Source organism: Python bivittatus, unplaced genomic scaffold, assembly GCF_059951505.1.
Source record: "Python bivittatus isolate LINGU-HERP-01145 unplaced genomic scaffold, Pbiv_v1 ctg000700_np1212, whole genome shotgun sequence".
Classification (NCBI taxonomy): Eukaryota; Metazoa; Chordata; class Lepidosauria; order Squamata; family Pythonidae; genus Python; species Python bivittatus.
Window position 1 is genome coordinate 55,284,855 of NW_028277098.1, and position 25,714 is coordinate 55,310,568.

General features: G+C 37.7%; 1 protein-coding gene across 2 annotated transcripts in view; it reads right to left on the minus strand.

Moving 5' to 3' along the window:
• Window positions 1-1,137: 1,137 nt before the first annotated feature.
• The window catches only part of SRPK1 (SRSF protein kinase 1), a 39,906-nt gene continuing 15,329 nt past the window's right edge, over window positions 1,138-25,714 (minus strand). The window contains exons 4-16 of one of the 2 annotated variants that reach the window (XM_007426549.3): window positions 21,998-22,106; window positions 21,525-21,612; window positions 20,786-20,873; window positions 20,412-20,518; window positions 18,459-18,624; window positions 14,191-14,216; window positions 11,998-12,211; window positions 11,141-11,551; window positions 10,569-10,669; window positions 8,322-8,429; window positions 7,575-7,644; window positions 6,446-6,538; window positions 1,138-3,778 (exon numbers count right to left, since the gene is read on the minus strand). In XM_007426549.3, the coding sequence (XP_007426611.2) occupies window positions 3,594-3,778; window positions 6,446-6,538; window positions 7,575-7,644; window positions 8,322-8,429; window positions 10,569-10,669; window positions 11,141-11,551; window positions 11,998-12,211; window positions 14,191-14,216; window positions 18,459-18,624; window positions 20,412-20,518; window positions 20,786-20,873; window positions 21,525-21,612; window positions 21,998-22,106 (1,766 nt within the window). In that variant the 3' untranslated portion in view covers window positions 1,138-3,593. Of the gene's footprint in view, window positions 3,779-6,445; window positions 6,544-7,574; window positions 7,645-8,321; window positions 8,430-10,568; window positions 10,670-11,140; window positions 11,552-11,997; window positions 12,212-14,190; window positions 14,217-18,458; window positions 18,625-20,411; window positions 20,519-20,785; window positions 20,874-21,524; window positions 21,613-21,997; window positions 22,107-25,714 lie in introns of both variants that reach the window. The other variant, XR_015798541.1, reaches the window with a different exon arrangement.

Genomic DNA, 25,714 nt, shown 5'->3' on the forward strand with positions numbered 1-25,714 from the left:
AACCCAAAGCCGGCTGCTCCCCTCAATAGAATGTGAGTTCATCATCCAAGGACTGAAGGATTGATTCTTCCTATGAATACATCTCCCTTTATCCTTGAAATGTCCTTTCCCTGGATGCTCATTTCACTGACAGCAAGGAATTTATTAACCTGGAAATTAGATGCTATGACATTCCAGAAGACCTTTTATACATCTCTTTCTCTCCAAGCATCTCCAGCTCAGCTACCTTGGTTTCAAGGGAGGGACTTGTTGCAAGAGTCAAAACTCAGTGCATTAACATGAACATAATTTATGCCCAACTGTCATACATCTGACACTCTAAGCAATAAACCACTAAGTCAGCTGACTTTCTATCTTCATATTATTGTTGGCAATTTTTAGAAAGCAATTAAAAGTAGCCCCTTATACTTTTTCAGAGTTTGGAATCCTGGCTTTCTCACACAACTCACTTGACAATCTCTGGAAGTGGAAGATCAGTGTGCTCCTTCCCCTATTCTCCCTCATTCCTGTTTGCCCTCTCTAGTCACAAGCTCTGCTCCTTCTCCTGTTCCTAAAGAGTGGTGGCTGGGAGTGACCTGCTGCTTGTTGACTGACAAACATGACTTCACCCAAGTTTCTCCTTCTCAGACTGTTATGGGGAGAAGCCTAGCAAGACAGCAAACAGTGCATGCACACACATTCTCATCCAGAAAACAAAAAACACAGCCTTGTGTAATGAACTAAACTATTTTCCTTAAATGCAGCAGATCAGTTGCATTTAACTTCCCTGTTCCTATTTTCCCTTCTACTCATTTTGGCCTAAATACTGCTCCAATGATGAATTTGGCTAAAAATAAAGAGCAGAAAAACTAAAGAACATTCTAGGAGCTGGAAATGGAATAATTCTCTTTCCTCCTATCACCGTAATTTACAAAACTTTACCATTTAGCACTCATAGGATTGCATCAGCAGTGCTCATATTTAATTTTTCATTGACTAGGTTCAAATACCATCCTAAGCTTTGTGACCTATTTGATCTTATTCAACAAATCATATTTCGCTTATGCTTTGCATGTGTAAACCATGTATGCTTCACAGAACTTCTGGTAAGAGGCTTTACTACAAATGCTTCAGGTGCACACAGACAGCATATCAAAATTATCTGTGGATTATTTGATAATCTGTTTATTGTGCTGCATTTACAAAGAAAAAAAAAGACAATACACCCAATAGAAAGAATAAAAATGTATTTTCCTTCTAGTTTTAGGTCAACAAAGCAAGTACAAATTGGTTAGTGAGCACTTTATGGCAATTTGGAAGTTGAGTGAACCCGATGTGAACCACAAAGTATGCAGACAATCCTGGCAAGCTACCACTTGTATTATCTCAGAACTTCTCTCTTAGTGCAAAAGAGCTGTGAGCAGCCTTCTTCAATGGAGAATAAGCCTTTATTACAACCAAGAGATGCCACTTGTTCTATTCAGATAGCCAGGGTGCTGATGCAGAGGCTGCATTGTCACAGAAGTTCAATTCTTCCTGCCAGAATGTCTTCACAGTATTCAGTGAGGAAGTATTAACATACATTCTAGTCCTATCCTAAATCTTTTTACAGACAGGCACAGAAGTGCTTTTGGGAGGCAAGATACCCCAAATAATAGGAATATCGTTAAAACTTTTGGAACATTTTCCTTTTTCATGTTAAGGTTATGCGCAGAGAACTTTATTTAAGCTCTCCTAAATGGAAACAACATTTTGCTGAAGCCCCAGTCTTGATAGCATGGCCAAATTAAAAAGCAAAGGAGATATGGTGCTTTGTTACCATAAGTTAACCAGATTTTTTAGTAAAGGGAAGCACCTTAAAAGCACTCTAAACTGGGATTTGCCACACACTGAAAAGAAGAATGACCTTGCTACTGGCAGTTTATGCACTGAATTGTCCCATACAGTGCCTGCAAAGTCTGAGTTCTCCAGCACTTTCCAGCCTCGGAGAATTTTCTAATCTCAAAAGTCTATTTGGTCCATTGTTAGGAAGGACACTGAAGTCCCAGCTTCTCCAAACCTATCATTACAGCTGGATACAGAAGAAAATAACCAGGGGTAGCCTAGGAGATATTCACGGTAAAACTAACAAGTGTTATATATTTTTCTAATTAAAAAAAAACAAAAAACAACCAACTGGTAAGATTCAATCACGACCAGTTCTCCTTCCTAGAGTTTAAAAGTTACAATATATTCTGTTGAACAGTATGTTTGTAATGATTTCGGAAAACAATTTGACGCTTCATCTCTACTCGAAGAAAATTAAGACTACTTTCCCTTAGATTATCTGCCCTGAAGTTAATGTATAAGAAAAAACAGCATTCTATTTAGAAAGGTAATTTCTAAAGTCCAGCACTCTAGACTAGTTAACACAGCTGATAACATTACATTCATTAACATTTGTTGGTTTTAGGTCTGGGCATATAGCAAGGCTGAAAAGATAGCACTAATACCACCTTTCCTTATTGTTAACAGTAAGGATATAATCCATCTTTCTGAGAACTGCTCTCTAATAAAAATACAATTTCACACATGGCCAACATGACACCAATGGCATAAAGCAGACCTATATAACAAGTGGACTGCCACAAACCTGATAACATTCCTACTTTTGAACTCCAGGTTGGGTTGTAGAAATATTTTATCAAGCAGTGTTGTGCCACATTATCAAGCTGGCAAGTGCCATATTGCCCAAGGCTATATATTGGGCAGACCTGGCATAGAATTTGGGTAACCTGACTCCCTTCTGCAGCCAATAAATGCATAGATCTATACTGCAGAAATGGTTACTTTTACCACATCCTTTCACTTTTATTTCCCTTGTGAAACTTATTCAGGTTTATATGCTCCACCTTTGGAGAGCAAAGTTCACTGGACTCAGAACCACACTGAGCACCAAAGATCAAAAATGGTGCATATATAACATAGATAATTTCAAAGGATTCAATGGCTACAATTAGAGAAAAGTATGTCCAAAAAAAGATAAGAAAAAAAGTTACCCAAGCAGCAGAGCAGACACCTAAGGAATGAGTTGAATCTAGTGCTCCTCATGGAGCTACCACCTTGGTGCCATCTGCTATTTCTCCTCTTACTGACAGCAACTGAATGTACACTAAGAAATGACTCCCAGAGTCAGTGAGCTAAGGAGGGATTCACAAGCTCTTCACATCCCCCTTGGGATGACTGCAATATGCTTAAGGGAGTGTATCCCAATGAAGATTTCCTTCAAGGTAAGGTATCTGTGTAAGGAAGAAACTATGCAATAATTTCACATTCCCATAAAAATTCTTTGGCAAACTCCAATCACAGCAAATCATATTGGACGTCCACTGGCTAATAATAGTCCCCACCAAGTCAAATACACAATCTCACATGAACAGTTAGATTTATCTAAAATCTCGAAAGCCTTCAAGGAGAAGCTTCACTCTGAAAATCAACAAGGAAAAAGTTGACCTGGGAGAAGGGGAGAGGACAGCTGGGACAGCTAGGGGTTGTGTATGTGCGTGTGTGTGTGTGTATATATATATTTTATGCTGTAAACCCAGTTAGAGGGCCACCATATCAGACTGGAGTATTTAGGAGCTGAGCCAGGGATGCCTGAGACACTGTGCTGCTGTAGCTCTTTTTTCAGGATTCAGCTCCAGCATAGGCAATAAGAAGTCTGTGAATGCAGCTGCCTCATCTTGGGACCATTCATATTTTTCCACCAATACTTCAAAGAGACCCCATGGCTTTAGTTTAGTAATGTGCTTCAGATCGCCTGTGAATAACAACAGGAAGATTAATAGGACATGAGCAGGAAGACCAACAGCAGTTCACAAAACTGAGTTAAAAGATGCATTTCAAAATCAAAGAGACATTTTTTTCTCCTCCAAAATTCAAAACACACACTATGCAGACAGGGAGGCAGGCAGACAGCACTGCATAGCAGAATATATTTTAAGCAGAATATGTTTTAAGCAGTCTAGACTCCATGGCATGGCTGAGAAATTTGGTATTCTAAGTTTTCTTCTGTACCTTCAAAGAGACCAAATAAAATCATCCTAACATTCTTCCCAATATAGAAGAAATATGTGCAGATTAGCATAAACATATGAAACTGGACTTGCTCTCATACAGGATATCATTGTGTAGGTGGTATTATATACTTTTGGAACATTTAGTTTACAGATTCATTTGGAGTAATTGCCAGCATGAGTTAAGAACACTCCTATCTTCATCTCCAAATCTACCACTTCAAAATTAAACTCTGGTATGGCTCCCGGCCAGGATAATATACCCATCAAACTCCCTAAACAAAACCTAGATTGGTGGGGCCCTCTATTAGTGGCCCTATCTCCAGCAATAGAAAGTTTAAACTCCTCAGTCTGGAATAGGGCTAATAGTTCCCTATATAAGAAGGGAGAAATGGAAGACCCTGTAAATTATAGGCTGATTAGCTTGCTATCAATCTTGGGAAAACTCTGCAGTGGAAATTTATTTTTTTAGTTTGCATTAGTTTTTACTGTTGTAAATATAATCTTTAATACAATTACTATTAAAAAATAGAAATTTAAATGAAAAATTAATCTCCTACCTTGAGGAACACTTTAACAAATGCTCAGGTTATTTTAGAAAAGGCAGAACAACTAATCAGTGTTTTATTTTAGCCTACCTGGCAGGCAAATATTCAAAAAGACAAATCATTTGCTGCCTTTATAGGCTTTAAGGCTACCTTTAATTCTGTTAATAGAGCCAATCTTTGGGTTAAATTAAAGAATTTGGTCCTTGACAGGCATCTTGCATATTTAATATGGGCATTATATCAAGATAGTATAAGGCAGGTTAGAGGCAACAGAAAAGTTGTACTTATAGGTGACATAATGAATAAGGGTGTGAGACAAGGTTGTATTTTGGCCTGAACACTATTTAATATCTATGTCAATGAACTGGAATCTACATTACTTCAGGCTGAAGGCCACTGCTTGTTATTAGCCAAAAGGAAAGTTTGTGCTTTGTTGTACGCAGATGATGCTGTTCTTCTTTCACATACTAGATTGGGTTTGAAACGTCTACTTGTCAAGTATTGCCAAGAAAATCAACCACAAATCAACTATGATAAAACTAAAATTTTGGTTTCTGAGAAAAAAATCAAAAAGTGTAACTGAAAAATTCAAGACTGTATGATAACACAAGTCGAGAATTTTAGTTATCTGGGCATTTTAACAATGCTGTGTCCTGGAAACATCACTGCAAGGTAATACTTCTGAAAGCAAAAGCTATTATGATGATCTTGCTTCAATATTTTTATTCAAAAGGAGGGAGATTTGTCTCTACAGCAATACAGGTATTTAATGCAAAAACTGCATTTCAAATTTTCTATGGAGCTCCAATTTGGATTACAGTTGTTAGTAATAACATAGCCCAACTACAGGTAAAAATGTTAAGATCGCTTTTAAATGTTCCAATGTGTTTGAAACTGTTATTCTCCTGGAAACCAGGCAATACCCTTTGAAAACAAAAGCTTGGTTAAGTGCTATTAAGTTTTGGTTGCAAATACACATTTTTAAAAACAAGGAAGGACTGCTATGTGAAATCCCAAATGATTCTTTTGTAAATACATGATTTAAACAGGTGACCAAAGACAGTCAGATCGGCATTGATCCTGATTATTTGTATTCAATAAGGGGTATGACATCAGGATTTTATTGTATTAAGCAAAAATTATGGAGTAACTCAGAATAGGAATTAATGGAAAGGCTAAAGTTCCGTGTTCACCTGTGACTTTTGGAATAAATTACAAATATGCTTTTCAGCTCCCTATATATCTTAATAGTTTACATTTAAGTAAATACAGAATAGTCTTTTCAAAAGCCAGATTAAATGTGTTGCCATCAAATATGCTAAATGATAGATTTCAAAAGATCCCCATCTCTCAAAGAGTTTGTCCTTGTAATGGTATTGACCTTTAAATAGTGGATATTTTTTGTATTATGAATTTTACAAGACTTTTCAGGAGGATATTATCTGGCTCATTTTAAAGTCAAGATCATGAAGAGTTATCTCTGAATATGTTAAAATTTTACTTGCAGATAAAAATCCTAAAATTACAGTGGCAACAACCAAAAGTTTAACTATAGCTATAAAAACAAGGTATTTAGTAACACATCAATAAGTATGAGTTTTAAATGTTTTATGTAATATTTATCAATTATTTTATTTAGCAATAAAATAACTGTTTTATCTAATGCCAAATTTTATATTACATTTGTACTTTGCTATTTGGGTCCTTTGGCCATAAATAAAACAAGATAGACAGGCAGAAGTGGGCTAGAATCAATCTTCACTGTACTTTGAACTGTTAATCTTGAAATGTCTCAGAAACGCAGTACAAACCTTCTCAACTTTACAATGAAATCTTAGATATTCAAATTCTTTCCCTACTTGCCTTTTTTGGTGAAAAACTCCTTGGAATATTTTCCAGCTACGATGAGCTTACGAGGTATTTTTCCCAGAAGTTCTATAATCAATGCAATATGATCTGTGCTTCCAGGGAGAAAATGAGGAAGAGACCATAAGAATTAGAATTAACTCACACTGACTTTATTGTGAACCTTGGGGTTGGATGTGTAATCTTTGGAAATTCTGTAAATGAAGCAATGCAGCAAAGAAGTCTAGCCTCCATTGTTGCTGGGTGCTCTTAACATTGGTCTGTTTGGGCCTGCTGAAATCTCATAAACTTGGCTTTCATGAGGCCTATGGGACTTCAGAAAATACTGCTCCGGATTGCTTAACAATTTATTATTTTTTTTAGTGGTTGATTTAACAACTGTGAGTCATTTTAATAAGTAAGACATAAATTATGGTTCCCAATTAAAGATATATCTGCTAGATTAATTCAATGTACTTGTGTGGTTTGACTTAGACCCATGGAATTTCTACTGTGTAATCTTCAAATTTAACAGCAAGGAGTTTAAGATATTCAGCAACATATGGTGATCAATAAATTTAAACCAACTGAAATCCTGGGTCCAAACTCATTTAATTTTGTCTTGAAATGTAGTTTACAGGCATTTTTGCAAAGTTAATGCAAAAGTACGAATGTTTGAGTCTGTCTTTTTGTGGCTCATGTTATTTTGCATGACTCCGCTTATAATTCTGTCCCACATTAATCCACAATGTAAAAAAACCTTAACAAAATAGGTATTGAAATGTAGGTATGTGTTACATATGTGCCATTAAATATACACATGCATGTTGCTGAGATCATTATTGCAAAAGCACAGAAATGCAAAATTCAAGTGATAGCCAAGTTCCAATCTGCTCATTTGGTGAAGAGATATGGATCAGGCCCTTTTATACAGAGAGCCACAAATTCTTCAAACATTTTTATATCCAAATGAGAACAAGGCAGTCTATACTTCTAATTTATAGCCAAATTTTAATGTTCTCCAGGATACCTGAAATAGCCATAGGGGAATATAAGACTGTTTTTTTAAATAAAACTACTTATTTCTCTGCTCATTTTCTTACTGTACGGGTTCTACTACCTTAAATGATCCTGGTATAGCTCTCACCTTCATCCCGGGAGTAGTCTTCACCAGAGTGAGGCTCAAACAAATAGTCACCTGTGGCCAGTTCAAAGGCCTGAAGATAAAAATGACAGACAACTTTCAGAATTTTTTTTATTTCGGAACGGTCTAAATGCTAAAGCATAATTCTAATTATTCCTTCACGTATAATAACTAAACCCCCTCTAAAGTACAGTCCTAGAAATGCCTTGCAATATGCTTCAGATTCTCACAAATGTAGTTTAAGGCAGTATCTATTGTGTTGTTCACTTACCAAAATACAGAATCTGAAACTAGGCAAATTACTAGTTGGATTTCAGATTTGTAAGTGGCTTTGGATATTAGGTTTGAGTACTTACCAGTTTTAAAATTAAAATAAAAAAACCATTTCCATAAAATGAAATGCTCCATTAAAAAAAAAAAGCATTTAAAGTAATCTGAATATTACTTTTCAGCACATCAGATTTCAGGGTGATATAGAGCACAAAATGAACCACCACAGTAGAAATTAAGTGGCAGATTAAAATCACAGTTTCTTGTGATTGAACTTGCAAATTCCTACCAAACTGTGAAGCAACACCATATAAAAGGTTTAGGTCTGTGTTGTCCAAACTTGGCCACTTTAAGATGAGTGGACTTCAACTCCCAGAATTTCCCAGCCAGCCATGCTGGCTAGGGAATTCTGGGAGTTGAAGTCCACTCATCTTAAAGTGGCCAAGTTTGGACAACACTGGTTTAGGTAGTACAACTTACCATGCAGGCAGTGCTCCAAACATCAGCTGGAGTGCTATAACCTGCTCCAATCAGTACTTCCAAAGATCTGTATTGCCTTGTCTGAATGTCCTCAGTAAAATGTTTATGCTGTGGAAGAAATGTGTTAGAACTTGAAGCAAAGGAAGATTCTATGATCAGTAAGGAGAAGTACATCCCTAATTTCTATTTTTTAAAGTTTAACAAGGAAATGGGATGATCTGACTCACAGGGAATATAGATCTTCAAGGCAGCACTGTGGTTCTGACACACAACTGGGAAAGCCCTACTCTGTATGTTTATAGCCCAGTCTTACGCCTGTTTAACAGAAGTACATCCCACAAAATTCACGGTGGCATCAGCTGAAGTCCAGAGGATCCATAGCATTGCTAGCAATGTAACCATGGTGGAAAGTGGTAAAGGGATCACTATCTTTTATTCTGTTTGTCTTCTCTCATAAATGTATTTCACTCTATCTACCATAGTTTCCATTAAGATGCCGTTTTCATCACTTACCCCAACCTATCTGCCTTCCTCTTTTAAAAGAAATTGCAACAATTTCACCTCACATTTCCAAAAGCAGAGCAGTTTGGGGTTATTTATTAAAAAAACAAACAAACATCCACACACTAAGGACACCAAACATGCAGTGCCCTCTCCCATCATTTTTCAAGTATTACAGTTGAAGATGCTCAAGGCAGATCATCCCATTTCAATGTCCTGAACTAGTACTTCTGCTAAAAGAGATGTGCTACTGTTGCTTTTTGGTGTCTTGAAATCCTTTAATGCAGGGTTCCTCAACCTTGGCAACTTTAAGATGAGTGGACTTCAACTCCCAGAATTCCCCAGCCAGCTGGGGAATTCTGGGAGTTGAAGTCCACCTGTCTTAAAGTTGTCAAGGTTGAGGAACCCTGCTTTAATGCACACTGAATCTGAGTAACCAGCCCTAGAATCTGAAGCTGCAGAACAAAAGAAAGTTAGAAAAGCAACACAAACAATGGAAATTCCCCACCCCCATTCTACCAAAAAAAAAAAAAAAAAAGCCTTCTGCAAGCAAATATCAGTGAAACCTCTATGAGTAAATCAGGTTATAGAGAAAAATGATTTAATTCAGAAAATATGCTGGCTGAGAATAAACCATGAAACTTGGGATGTATGGCATCAACAGCAGCTTTTCCCAGCCCAATGTATCTTGAAGATGTTGGGCTGCATGGCTAAGGATCATGGAAACTCTGTGGAGCAAGTTTAGGGAAGGTTGTCTTACATAAATTTTCATACATTTAATTATTAGTTCTGTAACAAATTGTTCTCTTTCCTAAAATAAAATTGTTTGGAAATAATAGGTTTTTTTGCATGTTTTGCAGTCCAGGTAAGTATAATGAAAACCAAATAGTAGAATCAAGTCCAATTTGCCTTTTATTGTAAGGGCATACAACATGCAAACATTTAACATGTTAATTAACTGACAAAGAAAACTTAAGATGCTTTCATATGAGGGGCTTTCAGTATTATCAATGAAAGGAATAATGGAAGGTACTCCATCTTTTTTCCCCTTAATCTGTGTGGAGAAAACTGAACAGATTCAGATGGATGATAAGCAGAATATTGCCTTATAAAATTCCATAAGTGAGGCAGGATACTTGTACAATAGCTCCCCAGAAAGCTCTATTCCTTTATTTGCCTCAGTTTTAAATAAAAAGTTAACATTCTCTGATCTAAATTTAGTACAGCCCAAAATAAAAAGGGAAAAAAGATCTTGCCACTCCACCTATGCTCCCTACTATCCATGGATTTAAGAGCTTACACAATAGATCTCTGAAAAGGGAATATACAACCAGAGTAATTGATCACATTGTTTTAATCTAACAAACTAACATCTCTTTGCATTATAGCAGCCACAATAAGCTTGGTTGCTAGCAGAGATAAGATATAGGCATGGATGCTGGAATTCTCATTTCTGATGTTGGACTGAAATTTGGAGTCATGTTAAAGTAGAAATTTAGCGTGAAATTCTAACAGTCCTACTTACAGTAGACCCAATAAAACCAAATCTTTTGAAAGTCTGTATGAGTGTAAGAAAGAACTGCTCTTCCCCAGGGAACGCATAACAGTTTAAGAGCTATGAACACACAAATTAAGTCTGCATTTGTAGAAATCTGTTAACGTATTTTAAATGGAAACTAGGTACACCCCAGCAAACTGCAAAATTAGCAACGTTGGCATTCAGCAGGGAAAGGATAGTAAACTTACCACCCAGCAAGCATTTCCTAGATCAGCTATCTTCACTTTGAGTTTATCTGCATTCCCAGGCTCCAGAGGATTAAGGAGGAAATTTCCAGCAGCAGGTTTTTCTAGACCCAGCATAAACATTAGCTCTACAATGCAATTCTAAAATACTTTTCGTCAAAAAAACCCCACTGGAACAACTTTCATTAAATTCATACCAATGAACTGGTTTAGGAATTACAATAAACAATGATTTAGCTATAAGCCACAGTGGGCATCAAGCTTGCTCAGGCCATCTTCCTAAACCAGAGCATCCTCTTCCATTTTTGACTAACTGCAGCTTTTGCTAGGTTCAGTAAATTGTAAATAAACTTAAAAAATGATTTATTCAAAACATTTCAAATTCAAATTATGGATTATAAACTATCTAACTTCAAAATATACCTTATAAGATCCTTGTAAGATTAAACTCATGTATGGAAATGCTTAGAAAAAGTTCTATATAATCATGAAACATTATTGTGACATATTTTTTAAAAAAATCTTCTCCTTGAAAATAAACAATTTATTTCTGACAAAGAATCTATGTACTGTACCTTTACTGTTTTCAGAAGACCCATTATTCTCATTCTCATCTTCTGAAGGAATTTCTGCCCTGATGCTTTCTTGTAATTGGCTGATTTGCTGTTCATTTAAATACTGTTCCTCACTTGTGGGTTCCTGACAAACCATTGAATCGAGAACCTCTGAAATTAAGGGCACAGGAAGTTGTGATATTGCTTCCTGTATTAGGTTCTCTGAACCACCATTGCTTTGGCTATAAACACTGCTCTTCTCTTCTTCTTGCTCTTCAGAAGGGCCAGTGAAATCATTAGCATTATGAAGGTCCTCCTCAAGTCTCACAGACACTTGATTGATGGATTTGGAGAAGGTAGACATTTGCACCAATCCATTGCAATTGATTTCTGTTACGCATTTTTCAATCCCCTCCATTAAACTACTTTGTTCTGAAAGAAAACAAAATGCAGAAACCAATCACTATGTTTATGGGTGAAGAAAGAACAGACATGAAAGAAATTATAATGTATCTTAATAAGGGGTGACTGGATATATAGGCCAGTCAACCATTTTTTAAAATTATTATTATTGTTGTTGATATCCCACTTTTTTTCAGGAGTTCAAGGTGGCATAAGTAACGCTCCCTCCCTTCATTTTAACCCATTACCACCCTGTGAGATAGGTTGGGCTCAGAGAGGATGATGGTCCAAACATTTAGGCTTAAGCAACCATTACACATGCTAGGAAAATTTAATTTAGCCAATTAAAGTTTGCGTTACTTCAATCTCTGAAATTTTTATCAATTCAAATCCCCATTTTTAAGACTTGCTCAGCTTGAAAGAATGAATTATTACTAAGTCAATCCAAAACATTTTTTTTTCCTGGAGATCAATACCTGTCTTTGCTGGCAGCCTTTCATCTGGGGGGCTCTCTTTTAAAATCAGCTCAAGTGGTCTCGGCACTTCTTGCTGCTCTTCAGACTGAGCTTGCAGAGGATTTGATTCCTTCTCCATCTCTTCAATTTCTTGTATTCGCTTCTCCAACAGTTCTGCTTGTCGTTTCTGTTTTTTTTTCAATTTCTTTTTCTTATTTTTGGACATTTTGTCAGCCTACATGATAAATGCAAATAAGCTCTCTCAGGCATCTACTGACTATTGCAATAACAATCTAGTAGGCATTTTTTAGAACTCAAGAAAGATTCCATATAAAGAATAAAAGAGAAACTCCCTAGCACTCACTGAAGAGAGATTGCATTGAAAACTTACAATGGCTAATAAAAAATATCACTGGGTTAAACAGGGCCTACTCCAAACTAAGCAGCTTTACTTCAGACTGTCAAACTTTAATTTGGTCTGTCAAAGAAGCCTCACTCCTGTTCTCATAATTTTATTGCCTATTAAGTATATTACAGCAAAGATGTTACATCAAAATTCTGTGGTGACAGCTGATCCCACTATAGGTGGTTTAATGCCATCTTTTCAAATGTTAACACTTTTCATTGCAACTTGAAAACTACAAAATTGTTATACTGTATCACTATTTCTTTGTGAAGTGCCAATCCTCACTAACACGTTACCGCCTTCTATATATGCCAGGGATTAAATAAAGAACCATCATTTGTTCACAAAGTATCAATTTTGTAAGGCCATGCAAATTTTTGAAGGAATGTGTCACTTCAATGAGGATTTAAGAGAAGTACTCTTAAGGAAGCAATGTGGCCTCCTTGCTTTTAATAGACTGAAATTGTTTTACTGCTTAACAACATGTTTGTTTGTTTGTTTATTTATTTAGTCATTCATTCATTCAATTTATATAGCCACCCATCTCAGACCAGTGACTCTGGGTGGCTAACAACAATAAAAACAGTCAACATTTAAAACAGTACAAAAAATTAAATATAATACAAATGTAGCCAAGAGATCTTTAAAAACCGTTGGTATCAACACAACAATGAAACGGGGCCCTTCACAAGCTCGGGGCCCCAGGCCCAGGCATAAAGACAGATCTTCAAGGCCTTCCGAAAAGCCAAAAGGGTCAGGGCCATCCTAATCTCAGGGGGAAGGATGTTCCAGAGGGCAGGTGCCACAGCAGAAAAGGCACGTCTCCTAGTCCCCGCCAGCTGACATTCCTTGGCTGACGGGACCTGGAGCATGTCCAATCTGCTGGACTGGATTGGCCGGGTAGAACGAACTGGGAAAAGAGAGTCCCTAAGGTAATCCGGTCCCAAGCCATGAAGGGCTTTATAGGTGATGACCAGCTCCTTGAATTGCACCCTGAAACACACCGGCAACCAGTGCAGCTCCCGAAGCAGTGGTGTTATGTGTGCCGAGTAGCCAACATTATTTACAACCCAGGCAGCTGCATTCTGTACCAGCTGAAGCTTCCGAATGCTCTTCAAGGGCAGCCCCATGTAGAGCGCATTGCGATAGTCCAAACGGGAGGTCATGAGGGCATGAGTGACAATAAGTAGATCCTCCTGGTCCAGGAAAGGGCGCAACTGGCACACAACCCAAAGGTGTGCAAAGGCCCTCCTTCCAGCAGGAGCCATGAGTCCAAGAGAACCCCCAGACTGCGCACCGGGTCCATCTGGGGCAGAGCCACCCCATCCAGAACCAAAGATGGAAGAATCTTGGTACTGGGAGGCCCAAACACCCAAAGCCGCTCAGTCTTGCTTGGGTTGAGCCAAAGCCCATTGCGCCCCATCCAGGCCCCTATAGCCTCCAGGCACTGAGATAGGACATCCACAGCATCACTCAGGCAGCCTGGAGAGGAGATATAAAGCTGGGTATCATCAGCATACTGATGATATGCCACTCACCTTCTCCAGCACACTCTCACCAAAGCTGGGGCAGAAGCCTCTTCTGGCTCTGGTAAGTGACAGCAGACAAAGAGAAGCTTTGTGACAACAAAAGTGTTTCTTTAAAATGAACTCCATTACCTCTTTGTTTTGAGAAAGAGACTCATGGCCCAAATCTCTTCACCGGCAAATCTAAAATACTACCCACAGGTTTGCTAATCACATATTCAGATTGTCTCCCAGTATGTAATGTCCCATCTAAATATAAAAAGCACAAGGAATCACACTTACTGGTTTGGGCTGTGGTGCAGTACTCACTGTGAAATAAAACAAAAGCACTATTAGCATGTTTCCATTCTAGGAGACAACAGTGCTATCCAAGTAATACAATACACAAATCTTTATTAAGCAGAATATTATTTCTATAACATGCCTGCAGCACAGAGTGTGTATATGTAGATGTTAGCACCAAATTTAACCCATCAGGAATAAAGGCTCACCCCTTGAAATATATGCTTCTTTTTTTTTTTTTTTAATATCACAGACTCTCTTGACTGATCTCAAAAAAGCTAAGCAGAGTCAGATCAGCACTTGAATAGGAGACCCATTAAATGAAGCTCCTTGGCTGACTGGACCTGCAACATGCCCTTCCTGCTGGACATGAAGGGATGGGTAGATGTAACTGGGGAGAGGTGGTCCCTCAGATAATCTGGCCCCATGCCATGTAGGGCTTTAAAGGTCATAACCAACACTTTGAATTGATACTCTTCAAGGGCAGTCCCATGCAGAATGCATTACAGCAATCCATTTGGGATGTGACCAGGGCATGAGTGACTGAGAATAGAGCCTCCTGATTCAGGAACAGGCACAACTGGAGCACAATACAAAGTTGCACAGAGGCCCTCCTAGCTGTGACTGCCATCTGCTCCTTGAGCAGGAGTTGTGAGTCCAGAAGGACCACCAGATTATGCACTGGGTCTGTTTGGGGCAGTGCCACCCCATCCAGCACCAAATATGGTAAATTCCCAGATCCAAAAGTAATTACAAAAAAGAGAATATGTGTCTGGGGAAATGATGTCTTGATAGATAGGTATAAACATTTAACTAGAAATGTTAACTTTAGAATTCTTAGTGCTCTCTGAGCTTGGTTGTTTGCTTGCAGAAATTTCATTACCCAACTAGGTAGCATCATCAGTGCAAGTGAGTGTGGGGTTTGCTCCCTGTTTATATACAGTAGCTTGCCCTGCCAGTTTTGGTGCGAGTGTAGTAAACAGATTTTCAAAACCTAAAAAAAGAAGAAGATGAAATTATGGTTTCATTCGGTGTTACAGCACCCGACCTAGCTAATGCACTAAGATGGAAATACCCAGAATCATGGACCTCATCAACCTCTGCCTCACTACCTACTTTCAGTTCGATGGACAAATATACCAATAAATCAGAGGAACACCCATGGAATCACCACTCTCAGGACTCATAGCAAAGACCATAATGCAGCAACTAGAAACTATAGCACTCTCACACATACAACCAAAAGTATGGATCCTGTATGTAGACAACACCTTCGTCATAATAAAAAAGAAACAAGTAGAGAAGTCACATGAAACAATCAACATCTTCAAAAGAATAAAATTCACAAGGGAAGAAGAAAACAACACACTACCCTTCCTGATATCCTCATCAGCAGAGGAAACGATGGCAAATTAGAAATGCAAGTCTATTGAAAAACAACCTACATTAACCAAGTATTCCATTAGCAAAGTAACAACCCAACCTCCCACAAGAGAAGCTGTGTAAGAACATTATTCAGACAAGTACAAATGCACTGCAGCAACCCAGAACACTAGGAAGAGGAAACAGACTGCCTATACAACATCTTCCAACAAAATGGATACCCATGCAATTTTATCAAAAAGTGCCTGGCTCCTCAACCCACTATAGCACAACCAACACAAGCTATGAAAAAGATAACACTGCTACACATCAGAAACATCTCGGAAACAACCAAGAGACTGTTACAATCACACGGCATCACTGTAGCACATAAACCAATGAAAACCCTCCAAAACATCCTAAGTAAACCCAAAGACCCAGTAGCTGAAGAAGAAGGAAACAGGAATCATTTACAACATACAGCATAAGGACTGTAACAGCCACTATGTAGGACAGACAGGCAGAAGGCTAGCAGAGTGCATTGATGAACACCAACTAGCAGTCAGAAGACACGATGAAAACTCTTTAATCTCACAACGCATGGAGAGACTCAACAATAGTTTCAAATGGGAAACTGTGAGCATCCTAGAACAAGCTAAATCCAAAAACACTAGGGAATTACTGGAAGCTTGGCATTCAGACAATTCAGACACATAGAGATAAACCACATTTACATACCATTCAAAAGAGACATAAAAAGAAGGAAAGAAAAAGAACACATCTTCTTCAGCAGCCAACACTCGGGTGAGGATTAACACCAGACAAAAATCAAGCAGAAAACAATACCCTAATCAAGGAACTACCAAGAGAAAATCACACCCCCAACCAACACTGGCAGGGCAAGCTACTATATATCCCTTGGTAGTCCTTTGGGTTTGAAGAAGACATGCTGTTGTGCAGTTCATCAGTGGACATGGAGGTGTCTCTGTAGTCCCAGTCTGGAAGTGCAGTCTAGCACAATGGGGGCATTGGAAGTCCACTGCTATCATAACTGTGGGTGTTATTCTGTGATGCCGCTCACAGCTTTCTATCAGGTTTTGGTGGTGCCTGTCTTCAAAGCTGGTGGAGGCTTCATAGCACAGGGCTTGCCAGCGGGTTCTTTCAGCAGTCCCAGCTTCTAGTTCCCTTGGCTGGATGTCACAGTGGCATAGGGTTTCTTTCCCAGTGTCTCTGAAGCGCTTATGTGGTTGACTTCAAGGTCTGTTCCCAGATTCCAATACACTATAGAGGCATACGATGGTCATCCATTCTGATGACGTGTCCCACCCACTGCATCTGGGCTCTGGTAATTGGGGATTCAATGCTGGTGGACTCTGCATAATCCAAGACCTCCAGATTGGAGATACGGTCTTGCCAATGAATGCAGAGAGTGCATGTGAAATTTCTCCAATTGTTTGATGTTCCTTCAGCACAGAGTCCAGGACTCACATCCAAGTAGGAGAGAAGGGATAACCACAGCTCTGTAGACTTTCGGCTTTGTGGAGATACAGATGTTGTGTTGACTGAGCACTCTAGTATGCAGCCACTCCAGTGTCTGGCTGGCCTTGCTGATCTTGGACTCAGTTTCTTTGTCCAAAGATGCATTGCTCGAGATAATTCCCAAGCATTCAAAGCTGTTTACATTTGTCAGCTGGGTGTTGTCAACAGTGATTTTTGGTTCTATGGGATTGGTATTTGGCATGGGCTGGTAAAGAACTTCAGTTTTGCTCAGGCTAATAGTGAGGCCGAAGAGCATAGCAGCATCCGAGAATTTGTTCAGCATCAACTGTATATAAACAGGGAGCAAACCCCACATTCACTAGCACTGATGATGTTACCTAGATGAGTAATGAAATGTCTGCAAGCAAACAACCAAGCTCAGAGAGCACCAAGGACTCCACAGTTAAACTCTGAGCTACATATATTCTCTTACGTTTTCCCTCACACTTGTTTCTGTGTTACCATTTTTTAAAAAAAAGTTTAAATGAAATCAGAGTCATATTTGCATTAATTTGCAAATTATTCTGGGCCTTTCTGATTGAGGAACTGGTTAGAAACACACTAAATAAATAATGACATTTGTAAAGTCTTTAAGAAGTGAAGTCAAGGCAAGCTTTATGGATGGTAAGTAATACAGGAATTGTCTACTGCAGACTTACCTGCTTATGCTATTACAACCTGGAGAGAACTAAGAATGTGTGAAAATGCTAATCTACCTACAATGAATGTATTATATATACACAATGAGTGCAATACTTGATGAACAACCAGTTCTTTTTTGTTTGTATCAGATTTGCTTTATGACACAGAACATCTATAATTACATTATCATTTAACAAGATGCCTAATGAAATACATAACCACAGAACGTATCTTTTAAATAATATTTAAACATTAGATGACACAGGTGGTAGGGAAGATAAAAGATATGTTCTAGTCAATATTGCTGTGACTGCAGACCATGTAAATATTTTTATGCAAATGCAAAGAAATTCTAGTAAGTTGTTTTCTCACTGAATTATTTAAACTACCTGAAATTAGTAATAAAGTTTAAAAATCCAAGGGTAACAATTTACATTTTCTTCAAGAGCTTTTTAGGAAACTTTATATTCATCAATACAATGATTGCTTCATTTTATAAAGAAACTGAAATGTTCCATATTATTTATTTCAAGAATTTATACCTCACTCTTCAGCCTTTATCAGAACAAATTAAATCAAGAAAAAGAAATAACACCTGCCCTCACTCTTCCCACTGGAAAAACAGAGCCAAACAATAATTGAGAAGATTAATAAGGGTCAGAGTAGTTGAGTTTGTAATCGGAATGAACCAAATTTGAAATAAAAACAATCAAGCAAGCACAAACCTGCAGAGCCAGAAGGCGGGGGGGCTCCAGATCTTTGCCACTCTGTAGCTTCTGCAGCTAGTTTACGGATGTACTGGTCATTAACACACAACAAAATGTTTTCTGGTTTAATATCAGTATGGATTATCCGACATTTAGCATGCAAATAATCCAGCCCTTGCAAGACCTGCAAAAAAACCCAAAAAACCCCAAAAGATAAAAAAATCAAGTAGTCAGGTTACATAAAACAGTACATTTAATGGTATACTGAAAGAGACAGAATTTAATAAGGGTAAAGTCTCCTTTGAATCAAGCTTGATTCCTGGTGACTTCATATACACATCCATTCAGTTTTAGGGCAACAGTACACAAATAGTTTCCCAGCACCTTCCTCTGGGATACTTTTAAACGCAGCAGTTGAAAAAGTGCATGCTTATAATCAATCTGACCCCATTTTTGCAGTATTTTCTCAATGCTATTTGCTTTTCACTTCCTGTTAACTCACATGATTCTTCCTTACTCACAGAATAAAGAGATGGAATGCTGACAGGTCGCTCAGATCTCAATGCTGCACATCAGAACATTGCAGTGATGTCTGTGGACTGTCCCAGTGAGATATTCCATTTCTTCCTGACTTTTCTACACAGAGCCATTTTATCTACGGCCCTGCTTTGCTTTTGAACCAATCAGAAAAGGACCAACAATTTCACCATGAGATGAAATTATAGCTCAGAAGTACCCTCTTACACTTTTATTGGGTCCCATTAAGCCTCCCACCCATCCTACTTCTAAAATATTTTTTACTGCAATGTATATGTAGCTCAGTTCTAAGAAGTCTGAAAGCAGCTTACAAACAATGCAGATATTAAATAACAAGGAAAATATAACAACACCCCAAACCAATAGTGAACAGCCACCAACACCCTAAAGAAAAACAGTGATAAGAATAATTGCCTACTCTAAGGAGGGGACCAACTTTACAATCAAACTGCAGAGGCTTTTCATAACAGCCAAATTTTAGCTGTTTTTCTCAGTGCTAAAAGTGTTAGTGCTGACCTGACTTCAAGCAGAACCCTGTTCGATAGGAGAAAGGTAGAAACAGAAAAGACACAATTTTGTTGTCCCTAATGACAACAATCCATCACAAATGGGATCTGAATGGTGCCCTCTCTACTAGATCTTACTGGATGGGAAGAAATCTCTGAAAGAAAGCAGTCCTGCAGGTATCCAGATCCAAAGCAATTCACCTTTAAAGGTGAAAACTAGCACCATAAATTGTACCCAGAAGCCAACTGTCAACCAGTACAGCTCTAGCAGTACTGGGTACTTGGGTAAACTGAGAAGCACCCTTAACTACTCCAGTCACTGCATCTGGGACCTACTATACTTCTGGATGGTCTTCAGGGCAGATCCATGTAGAGTAAATAGCAACAGCCCAATTAAAAGGAAACCAAAGCAGTACTATGGCCTCTTGATACAGAAATGGTTATAATTGGTACACAAGATGGAATTGTGCAAAAGCCCTCCTAGCCAAAACTAACACCTTCTTGAGGAGTTCTGAGTCAAGAGGACCCCCAAGTTACAAACCAGTTCAGTCAAGGGAGAGTGTGACTTCATCCAGAATTGAAGATGCAATATTACCAGTTAATAAAAGGCAATAATAAAATTATTGTGCTGACCTTGATTCAAAGAAATTACTTATTATGTACAATCAGACTAATATTTCATCTTAGGATTCAAGGGAAGTAGGATCAAGGTACAAATTAGGCTATTTTTCTAGCAGCCAAATATAACAATGGATAGTGATATCAAAGAGCATCTCCAGCTACATTTCTATCTCACTCATTCAACAGCAAGTTTTGCTAAAAAAAAAAAAAAAAAAAACCTGAAAATGAATGTATTTTTAATAAATTTCACAGCAATTTTTAAAAGCAAAATTAATACTAAAATATATCAGAAAGAGATGGAACTTACCTGATGGATGATTTGTTTTACACAGAGTAGTGGAAGCCCCTGATAATTTGATTTGATGATCCATTTCAGAAGATGATGCCCTAAAACTTCAAATACCATACAAATATCTGAATTGAGTCAAGGGTGAATTTCCAGAAATTCTGATTATGAAGTTTCTCTTGAAATGCTATATTATTATTCTTTTTTTCTGCATTAAGTTGTTTACAGCATCTGTAATGCTAATAATTCTGCAGTTATACCCCACAGCCAAGACAAAGCTCCACAGGTTGCAATGGCTGAACAATGGACAGAAATCAGTGTCGTGATACATTAAATGCTATGTAAATTTTATCATTTGAACCCATGCTTTGTGATCTGTTCTATTAAAAGGATACGGGAACCATTAATTCCTGAGATTTTGAAGTCATCTAATAGCTGAACCACCCTTTCTCGATTTGGATCATCTGGATCAGTATTGCGGACCTATATGAAGGAGAGAAAAAAAATCAAATGACAGCAAAAAATAGTTACAGGAAGATCCTTTCCCTCCAGATTTCCTAAGTTTGGGGACTTTTTCCAGATCCTCTTATTGCTTTTGAAAAGTTAATACTCAAACAGATTATAATTTCTGACTATCTTTAGATAGTCACATTTCCACAATAATATTTATCTTGCTTAACATGCCAGCTTAAAAAAAAAGCATATAGTCAAATTATCTTGTCTTAGCAGATATACTGATGCTTCTGTATCTCATGAACTTGCATTTCTCATTCTCAATCTCTTTGTAAAATTCTCCTGAAAATATACTATTAGAAAAAAGAAAGTATATTATCATGATGGTATGACATCTAAATGATGACATGCACAGTACATCAAACTTAAAATTGCCCACTCTCAAGGATTATAGCTAAATCCAACCATATTTTAAGTACTTAAAAACAGAAATTTAACTTACTCCCTGTACCTGAAAGGAAAACAGGAACGTGCAAAGTTAGCCAACTCTGACAGACAGGGCTTCCTTTCACATCTTTGGAAAAACAGATCTGAAAGAACTAGTTTAAGCCACCTCCTGATGTCTTAAAAAATATAAAAAGTTTGAAGCTATACTGTAATGATCTACTTCTGTATACTCACAGATTTCAGCAGTTTAATTTCATCCAAAGCTGTTTCTGTGTAGTGCTCAGCACTCTTTACAACTTTCATTGCCACAAATCTCTTCCCCCTAAATGGACACAAAGTTTAATTTCAAACTGTTTTTAGTAGCCATAAAATCCTGACAGTTAAAAATGTGAGAGCTCAGAATCATGTCCTATGGGTAGTGAGTGTTATGTGTTGGGGGTGGGAGGAGAGAGCTTACTCTGGATCATTAATGAACAAAGTATTGTCCCCAAGGTCTATGAAATGCAAACATGAACAAATTATACACAGGGATAAAATATGAATCCCGGCTCAAAGTACATTTGATCATTATATCCTTATCACTCTGTTTACAAAACACTCAATGGGAATGCTCTGAATTTCAAAACAACTAAGAGAAAAAATATTGTTAGTCTGTAATTGTTTGTTGAACATTTAACAGAAACTCCAACCAAAGAACAAAGACTTACTGGATGTCCCATGATAACCACACTGTAGAAAAGTGTCCCCATCCCAGTTTCCGGATTACGTGGTATCTTCCATTGAACAGATCTCCTATTTTTACTAGATGATAGCCACCTATGAAATGTATAATGAATTATTAAATCAACACAGTTACATTGAGGACAAGTTGCAACTCCAACAGAAAAAGTTAACTTTATTTGCATAACTTTATACAGTCTCAAATGCAGACAACTCAGAGAATTTTATAGTACAACACACAATAAATCATGCTAAAATAACACAGTAATGCATTTTAATAAAATCATGACGTAACCCCCAAAGTATCCGGTCAATCAACATTAATTCTTGCCATCCAATTCCCTACCCAGGGTGGTCCCCAAAGGCTTTCTGGAACAATCATGTTTTAACAAGCTTCTAGGCACAATATTTGCAAAATCAGGTAGCCATTTTGTAAAATTTCTTCTTAGCTGTGCTGGTCAGAGACAATCCTTCTCTGTTAGTCTGCTGAGTTTCAATGCTGGACCAGCATCAAAAATAGTGGGCTGCCAGAGAAGAGACTGAATGTTTGGTTACTCCTTCCAATAGGCTACAGTTTCACCCCTTCAAAATAGTAACCAAGAAATCTGCTAGAAGAAAGCTGGAGTATTCTGTTGAACTCCAGCAGCCCACCATGCTTCTATGCTGTTGGTAGCAGCATATAAACTTCTTCCTGAACATCTAGTGGAGAAACCTACAGAAGGTTGATGGAACAATTCTACTTCCTCTCCTACCAACCTTATCTGCTATATTTCTATGTTAGATATATAGGAACAAAGTTGCCTCCTATGTAACCAACAAAGAAACCAAGAGTCATCTGCTTTATTTCTAGCTTACATTTTTTTATTAGTCTGCTTATTATTCATAAGAAGGACTTGTAAAGAAGACAAAAGTACCTTTTTTTCCAGCAGTCATAAATAAAAACCAGGCTAATAAGGTTTTATTTTTCTTTCTGTAGCAATAACAACATGGGGTAGGAGGGAACTAATTTACAAAATTATTTAGTCTGTTTTACAATTACTGCTTCTAGTGAGGAAGAACTATTTGTCCTATTAGATATTAGTAACTCAGTCGGCAGATTTCAAAGCAATATCAAATATATGTATGAACTTTGATAATATTTTATGACCAAGGGGATTTTTCTCCCCAATATTCTGATTAGGCATAGCACAAATTTTTCATTCTTATTATTTTGTTAAGAAAGAGGCTAAAATACTGGGTTTAGGTAACCAGAACTACCATCTGATAGGTATTCCCATATTTAGTACATTTTAGAAGTACTATTTCACTGAAGAGGAAGAAATTAATTTCAGTGGAGGAAATTATTAATCTTTGCTAGATTATGCCATACAAGTGCTTTTTATATTAGTAATATTAAATATATAGATGTACATGGTAATTTGAACACAAAGAATTCCAGCATTTTTAGAATATCTAGTTTTTTTCCTAACTATGTGCCTTTTTTTTCATGAATCCCTCTGTCTTTCCCACCAACTAGAAGGCAAACCAGGAAACACTAAGCATTTAGGCATTAAATGTATTTACTTATTTCCATCCAATGTTTAATGACTATTAGATTTTCTTTCATTTCCTGGGCTACTGAACTGTTTCTTTAATTGTGTTTTAGTTTTAAAATGTTCATGTTTATTAAACTATTTTGAAATTATCTTCCTTTTTTAGTTCCTTATAATATACTCTTAATGAAAACTTTATGACACGATTCTGAAACTTTGTAGCACTGTGATTTCCTAAAATTACATACAATATTAATTTCTGTAACATTCCCCCTCTATGAATAAAACTAATGATTTCATTAGGGTGTGTTCAGACAGCAACTGAGTTTTAGGTGTGCAAGAAGCTGGAGCCCTTTTTGCTTAGAGAAACCAGTTGCCTTTATATGACTGTGTGACTTTCTAGGCCTGTTGTTTTGACCAGGTAGACCAGGAACAAATTCTGATTGCAATCCAGCTTTACATAAATAAAGCATTGTGCACATAGTCAGACTGCACTCCAAGCTTTCCTTCAAAGTGTGCCCAAACAAATTAGTTGTCACTCTGACCAAGCAGAGAGGAAAGCCTGCAGTGCAGTTTGAAATGGTTTGGGCTTTACATGTAGGAGTCTGATGTAAATTCTGTGCATGCATCATCTTGCTGAGTGGCTACAATGTCTCAAATGAGCAACTACATTAACAAGTCCTTGAATATTTGAACTCATTTTGCAGGATAAAGCTAGTAATTAATAGCATCTTTTCCTGGAAAAAATAAAGGCTGTCTTCATTCCTGATTTACAGACACAGTGAAGGTCAGATGATGGTAGGAAACATGAGTGTGGAAATGGTTAGTATTTTTTCTAAAGGAAATCAAACAAACAAAAAAACAATTCCTATTCAGAAAGCAATGGAAAAAAGACTGAATTTATTCAAGGTATTGTATTCCTGTATTCTGTCAAGAGTACAAGCTAGTCATAGCAAACACTCTTTTCCAACAACACAAGAGACGACTCTACACATGGACATCACCAGATGGTCAGCACCGAAACCAGATTGATTATATACTTTGCAGCCAAAGATGGAGAAGCTCTATACAGACAGCAAAAACAAGACCAGGAGCTGACTGTGGCTCAGATCATGAGCTTTTTACTGCAAAATTTAGGCTTAAATTGAAGAATGTAGGGAAAACCACTAGACCACTCAGGTATGACTTAGATCATATTCCTTGTGAGTATACAGTGAAGGTGATGAATAGATTTAGAGGATTAGATTTGGTAGACAGAGTGCCCGAAGAACTATGGACGGAGGTCCGTAACACTGTACAGGAGGCAGCAACTAAAACCATCCCAAAGAAAAAGAAATGCAAGAAAGCAAAATGGCTGTCTGATGAGGCTTTACAAATAGCTGTGGAAAGAAGGAATGCAAAAAGCAAGGGTGAAAGGGAAAGATATAACCAACTGAATGCAGATTTCCAGAGAATAGCAAGGAGAGATAAGAAGGCCTTCTTAAATGAACAATGCAAAGAAATTGAGGAAAACAATAGAATGGGGAAGACTAGAGATCTCTACAAAAAAATTGGAGATATGAAAGGAACGTTTAGTGCAAAGATGGGCATGATAAAGGACAAAAAAGGCAGGGACCTAACAGAAGCAGAAGAGATTAAGAAGAGGTGGCAAGAATACACAGAAGAATTATACAAGAAAGATCTTAATGTCCCTGATGTCCATGCTGGTGTGGTCACTGACCTGGAGCCAGACATCCTAGAGAGTGAAGTCAAGTTGGCCTTAGGAAGCATTACTAACAACAAAGCTAGCGGAGATGACAGTATTCCAGCTGAGTTATTTAAAATACTAAAAGATGATGCTATTAAAGTGCTGCACTCAATATGCCAGGAAGTTTGGAAAACGCAACAGTGGCCACGGGATTGGAAAAGGTCAGTTTACGTTCCAATTCCAAAGAAGGGCAATGCCAAAGAATGCTCAAACTATCGCACAATTGCACTCATTTCACATGCTAGCAAGGTTATGCTCAAAATCCTACAAGCTAGGCTTCAGCAGTACGTGAACCAAGAACTACCGGATGTACAACCTGGGTTTTGAAGAGGCAGAGGAACTAGAGATCAAATTGCCAACATTCGCTGGATCATGGAGAAAGCACGAGAGTTCCAGAAAAACATCTACTTCTGCTTCATTGACTA